The 6,081-nt window shown below is 38.0% G+C and overlaps 1 protein-coding gene across 1 annotated transcript; it reads left to right on the forward strand.

The window, feature by feature from the left end:
* Positions 1 to 2,720: 2,720 nt before the first annotated feature.
* LOC141611156 (uncharacterized) lies at positions 2,721 to 5,715 on the forward strand. Its single transcript, XM_074429610.1, has 2 exons — positions 2,721 to 2,901; positions 3,916 to 5,715. Exon 2 carries the CDS (start codon positions 4,336 to 4,338, stop codon positions 5,581 to 5,583), a length of 1,248 nt encoding a protein of 415 aa, XP_074285711.1. The 5' UTR covers positions 2,721 to 2,901; positions 3,916 to 4,335; the 3' UTR covers positions 5,584 to 5,715.
* The last annotated feature ends 366 nt before the right edge of the window (positions 5,716 to 6,081 follow it).

Raw genomic sequence — 6,081 nt, forward strand, 5'->3', positions numbered from 1 at the left:
AGATAAATGCCCAGCCCCGATGGATTTCTGCCGAGTTTTTTCAAAAATACTTTGGGATATTGTAGGAAATTCATCACTAAAGTTTGTTTTTAGCATTTTTCCATTCGAGAAATTACTAACAGAAATAAATCATACTTTCATAGCGTTGATCCCTAAAATTGAAAATCCTCAAACAACAAACCATTTTCGCCCGATTAGTCTTTGTTCAACAATTTATAAAATTATTGCAAAAATCTTGACTAATCGTTTTCGAAGTGTCTTGCATAAGATTATACACCCGTTTCAAGGTGCTTTTACACCTAATCGCTTCATTCAAGATAATATTCTTTTAGCACACGAGATTTTTAACTCGTTTAAACGTAAGAAAGGCAAAGGAGGTTGGATTGCAATCAAACTTGATATGGAGAAAGCATACGACAGACTAGAATGAAATTTTATCGAGGAAACTTTTAAACAAATGGGTTTTAATGCTAAGTGGATTTCATGGATTATGGCATGTATAAACACTGTTTCTTACTCAGTGTTAGTAAATGGAACACCGGGAGACGTTTTTAAACCCACTCGAGGTATTCGACAAGGAGACCCACTTTCGCCATATATATTTATTATGTGCGCTGAGATTTTAGCAAGATCTCTACAAAAAAATAGTGATGTTAGCTCTAGTGATATTGGTATTAGAATTGGATCCGGAGTGGAGAAAATTCCTTTTCTCACTTTTGCGGATGACACTATAATTTTCGCTAAAGCCTCTAACCAGAGTTGTAGAACTATTAAGTCTATTTTAGATAAATTTTGCACGATTTAGGACAATTTGTTAATTTTGACAAATCCACTTTTCAATGCACTAGAAATATTGAGCGTTCTCTTCGTGAATCCTTTAGAGGCATTCTTCATATGAACGAGGAAGCTCATTTGGGTAAGTATTTAGGATGTCCTATAATTGATAGTAGAGTGACTAAAAATACTTTCGAGAACATTGTTCAATCTTCTTGCACTCGATTATCGAAATGGAAAGCGAATTCTTTATCTCAGCGGTAGACTAGTTCTTGTCAATGCTAATTTAGCCTCGAAGGAACTTTTCGGATGCAAAGCTTCCTCCTCCCTTCATCGATCCATAATAGACTAGATAAAATTAATAGAGACTTTCTTTGGAATAAGAATCCTTCCCAACGTTCTCCTAATTTGGTTGGTTGGCATAAAGTTTGTTTACCAAAGTCGGTTGGTGGTTTAGGAATTAAATCTTCCGCACTAATAAAGCTCTTCAAATGAAACTTTTATGGAAAATTCTTATGGATAAGGAAAGTATATGGGTCAAAGTGGTATCTAAAAAATATTTGAGAAATTGTTTACTCTTTGATCATAAGCCTAATTCAGCCTCTTCTTGGCAATGGCGTAAACTTATGAGTCTTCGGACTCTATTTAGAAAAGGGCTGAGATGGCAGGTAGGTAATGGTAGCAATATTAAGTTTTGGTCTGATAATTGGGTTTTTTCCCACCCACTTACAAGCAATATGGTTGATGATGATAATAACTTAGTGATCTTAATCTTTTGGTTAAAGATTTCATAACCTCTGACAAGCAATGGGATATTTGTAAATTATCCAGTTTAGTGAATAACGATATTGTTAATCAAATTACTAACATTCCAGTGCCACATAATGATATTCCAGACACCCTCATTTGGGGGTTATCCGTAGATGGAAATTTCTCTACCAAAACAGCAACTTGGTTAGCGCAAGGTTTGTTCGATCAAGCTCTTGACAAATGTGAATTTAAGTGGATTTGGAAATTGAATATTCCTCCTAAATTGAAATTTTTTCTTTGGAAAGCCTGTGTTGATGGCCTTCCAACAAAAAGTAGACTTCTCAAGAGTCATATTGATGTCCCACCTCATTGTGTTCTGTGCAACAATCCTATTGAAAACAAAGATCATTTCTTTTACGAATGTCCCTTGATTGGGTCTGTCGTCCAAGACCTGAACATTATTAGTTTCAACGAGTTTTTGTCAAATTATGGCACTATTACAAGTCAAAATTTTCTAACGAAACTTAATTATCTCAAGGATTTAATTCCAAAAGATGACTTTATAAAGATTATTTTTATTTGGTGGAATGCATGGTTCCATAGAAATGATATTATCTTTAATAATGTTAATTTAAGTATCGACAAAACTTATTACTTTATGTAATAATAGCACTAAGACATGGAATGTGACTAGATTTAAGGATCTCAACAATCCCGAAGTAGAAGAGTCAGCTAGAAACAATTCTAGTAAGGAAGAGATTTGGTGGGAAAAACCTACAAACGGTTTCCTAAAGCTAAATTTTGACGGATCGAGAATAGAAGGTAATAAAGCTGCTTTAGGATATTCTATAAGAGATCACAATGGTAAAGTCGTTTTGTTGGGAGCAAAAATGTGCGGATCCAATAGTATCCTTGTTGCGGAAGCACTTGCTTTAAAAGAAGGTATTTTAGCGGCTAAATAAAATTAGGAATCTCAAAGTTAATTGTTGAGGGTGATAACTTATGTGTTATTAACTCGATTCGAGGTACTTGGCAAATTATGTGGGAAATTTCTAGTATTATCAAGGATGTGAAATTAGACCTTCATTTTTTCGATGAAGTGATAATTAAACATTTGCTTTCGTGAAGCCAACAAGGTTCTTGACTTCATGGCTTCGTTGGACATTCATGTTCAACTCTTTCGAGTGGTCGATGGCCGGTGGCTTCAACTTACCTCCCTCATTCGAAAGGATGAGATAGGTTGGTCCTACCCTAGAGGACCAATCTAGTTTTCTTACCTAATCAAAAAAAAAAAAAAAAAAAAAAAAAACTGAAAGTTAGCAACATGAACAAAGATGGGCGATAGCAGATAGGCAGGCAAGCTTGAAATAAACAGAGGTATATGAATTTAAATAAATGAGTAGTAACACAATAGGCTAACATAAGTTTATGCATAGTTTACCTTGAATCAATTCTCCATTTTTTTGTCATGGAAGTTGTGGTAGAAGTTTGCACAACTAGTATTTTACTACCCGTAAACTTAAAATGGTTCTTTTGATAACTACCTTACTCTTAGAAGGGTCATAATTTTCTTCTGATTTGGATTCATTTTTAGTACATAATTTGAGTGAAAGGCCAGTCTTACGCATGGCAAATTGTTTACTACCACGCCATCATTTTATCGTGTATTTGTGTTTACCATTTTACATTCTAGACCACTTTTCTTTTTTATTGATTGTACTGTATGTTAATAATGATGGCACTATTGTGTATTTTCTTGCATATTACCTATCGATTTTAAACTGGCAACTAGTTAATTCTCACGTTTTTCATCCTTGTATTCTATTCGGAAAAAAAAAAAATTGAAATTGTAAAATTAATCTACAAAATTGGAATTTTTTCCCAAAATAGGCGATTTTCACCAATTATTTAACGAAATGGGTTGAATCTCAAATTAATTACCCAAAATGGGTCCACGTCATACCCGAAGCTAGGTTCGTATCTAAGTCGCCATCTCAGTCGGCGACCAAGCTCAAAGTCGCCACCCCCTTGGCGTTTTGGACTGATGGTCCTTCTTCTTGGAAACTTCCTTCTTTGTGCAAACATGACTTCGACACAAGTCGCCACCCGCCATGGCGACTTGACCCCACTCACTAGCTTCGTCAATACCAAGCCTACGTGGACCCATTTTCGACAATTAATTTGAGACTCGACCCATTTTTATATGAAATTGAGTAATTTCATATAATGTTTTAAATGAAATTTTTTATTTTGCCTTAAGCACGCGTAGAGTGAGTATCATCTCCCTGTTTTCCTCTACTAAAGTATCTCAGTATAAAACTATTGCGAAAAGATGATGTTTGTTCCTTTATTAAGTCCGCAACTCAAACATCTCATAATATATGCGTCCAGGAGAGTGTGGAGAGCTTGGAAGAAGTAAATGAGTTTCCCGACCTGTTTATTGTCTTCCCTGCGTTACCTGAGCATCGATGATTGCACCAAACTTAAGAGCCCGGAAATTTAGGACTCAAGTTTTTAGGGTGAAGATGACCATATTGTTTGCCACTGAATAATTATTAGGAATACCGTATATTATTATGCTTAAGCTATTATTATACTATTTCCATATTGTTATGTCTTTCCTATTTCTTGCCGTATACTTGCCTTGCAAGTTTCTATTGTATTATGACTCCTATTTAAGCCTTGTTGATGGCATAATAATAAACATACCTTTCCCTTATACTACCTTAACATGGTATCAGGGATTCTCCACAACAATCAAACCCTAACCCTAAAAAGCACCTAATCACGAAAATCATCAAATCTCTCGACATGGCAGGGGACGATGACACCCCCACCCCTAAAATCGACTCTTCTAGTCCTTATTATCTTGGATCCCATGATGTGCCTAGCGCAAAAATCTCCAACATAATGCTAACCCGATACAATTACCAAGATTGGCAAAAATCGATGCGTATGTCGCTAAAATCTCGTCGAAAATTCGGCTTCGTTGATGGTACCTTGAAAAAGCCTACCGACCCGGTGACTCTTGACAACTGGGAGGTTGTTCACTGCACGCTTGTGCAGTGGATTCGGAATATGATCGATCCGGCGCTTTTACCCACCATACCTTACGGTGAAGATGCTGCTGCTCTCTGGGCCAATCTGAAGGCTCGATTTTCTGTGGTTGATGCAACTCTAATTCACAGTCTCAAAACTCAATTGAAGAATTGTGTCCAAACTAAAGGTATGGATGTCACTGCTTATTTTGGTAAATTACAAACCTTATGGGATGCGTTGATTGTCCATGAACCGCCATTCGCTTGCAAATGCGGAGATTGTAAGTGTGATATTGGAACCAATGCGATTAACCGTTTAGATAACGAACGTCTCCACCAATTCTTTATGGGCCTCGACAGTTCCTTGTATGGTAATATCCGCTCTCAACAATTTCAATTTGATCCCCTCCCGACTCTTAGTCGTGCTTATCATGTTGTATTACAAGAAGAACGCTTACGGGCAGAGACAACGCCCGCGGATACCAGTGATGTTGCAGCGTTTGCCTTGTCTTCCTCTCGCCCTGATTGGCGTGCTCAGCGCGAGAAGGAGCGGAGTGATCGTCATCAGAAATTGATCTGCCCTTATTGTGAGACCCGTGGTCATGATGTTGCTAACTGTTTCTTTAAGACTAATCGCTTTCCAGAATGGTGGGGAGACAGGCCACGCACTCTGGCCGACTATCGTCGCTATCGGTCATCGGTTGGGAGCGGTTCCCGTGGTGGTAATAACACAGGTACTGGCACTGGTTCGGGTTCAGGAGGTAACGGCTCGGCTACTGGCTCTGTTTCGGGGACTGGACGTGACAAAGAAGCTGTTCACGCCAATGCAGTAATGGGTCCTTCAGCTCATTCTCTCCTCAATTCCGAGCGCCTAAGTGGTACGTGTCATTGGATACTTGACTCCGGAGCTTCTAACCATGTGACGGGTACCTTGTCATGCTTGGAAGACCATAAAACTATAATTGGCAGACCCGTTTGTTTACCAAATGGGCAGCAAATCGTGGCCACTGTAACTGGTTGAGTCTACATAAATGAGTTTCTTACTCTTCATGACGTGCTCTATATTCCGAGTTTAACGTGCAATTTATTATCTATTTCGCAACTTGCATCGGACACTAATATATGTTTTGAATTTGCTAAATCTTCTTGTCTTATTCAGGACCGTTCCTCGAGGACGACGATTGGAGCCGGTGAGTTACGGGATGGACTATATTGGATTAGTGCGGTGACAAGAACTTCGGTGTTGAATAGCGTGACAAAGGGAGGCACTTTTGATCTTTGGCATCGGCGTCTCGGTCATCCGTCGAATAAAGTAGTGCAGCATATTCCTTTCTTTAGTAGTTTGAATTCGAACAAGGATTTAGTGTGTGAGGTTTGTCATTATGCAAAACAACATCGTCATAGCTTTACTTCTAATAATAAGCGTGCCTCGGATTTATTTGAATTAATTCATTGTGATTTGTGGGGATCTTATCGTACTCCTTCATCGTGTGGTGCACGTTATTTTTTAACTATTGTT

Source organism: Silene latifolia, chromosome 11 (assembly GCF_048544455.1).
Source record: "Silene latifolia isolate original U9 population chromosome 11, ASM4854445v1, whole genome shotgun sequence".
Lineage (NCBI taxonomy): Eukaryota > Viridiplantae > Streptophyta > Magnoliopsida > Caryophyllales > Caryophyllaceae > Silene > Silene latifolia.

Bases quoted from the DNA above. Each gene is read 5' to 3' on its own strand.
- LOC141611156 (XM_074429610.1), top strand. From the start codon at position 4,336: ATGGCAGGGGACGATGACACCCCCACCCCTAAAATCGACTCTTCTAGT.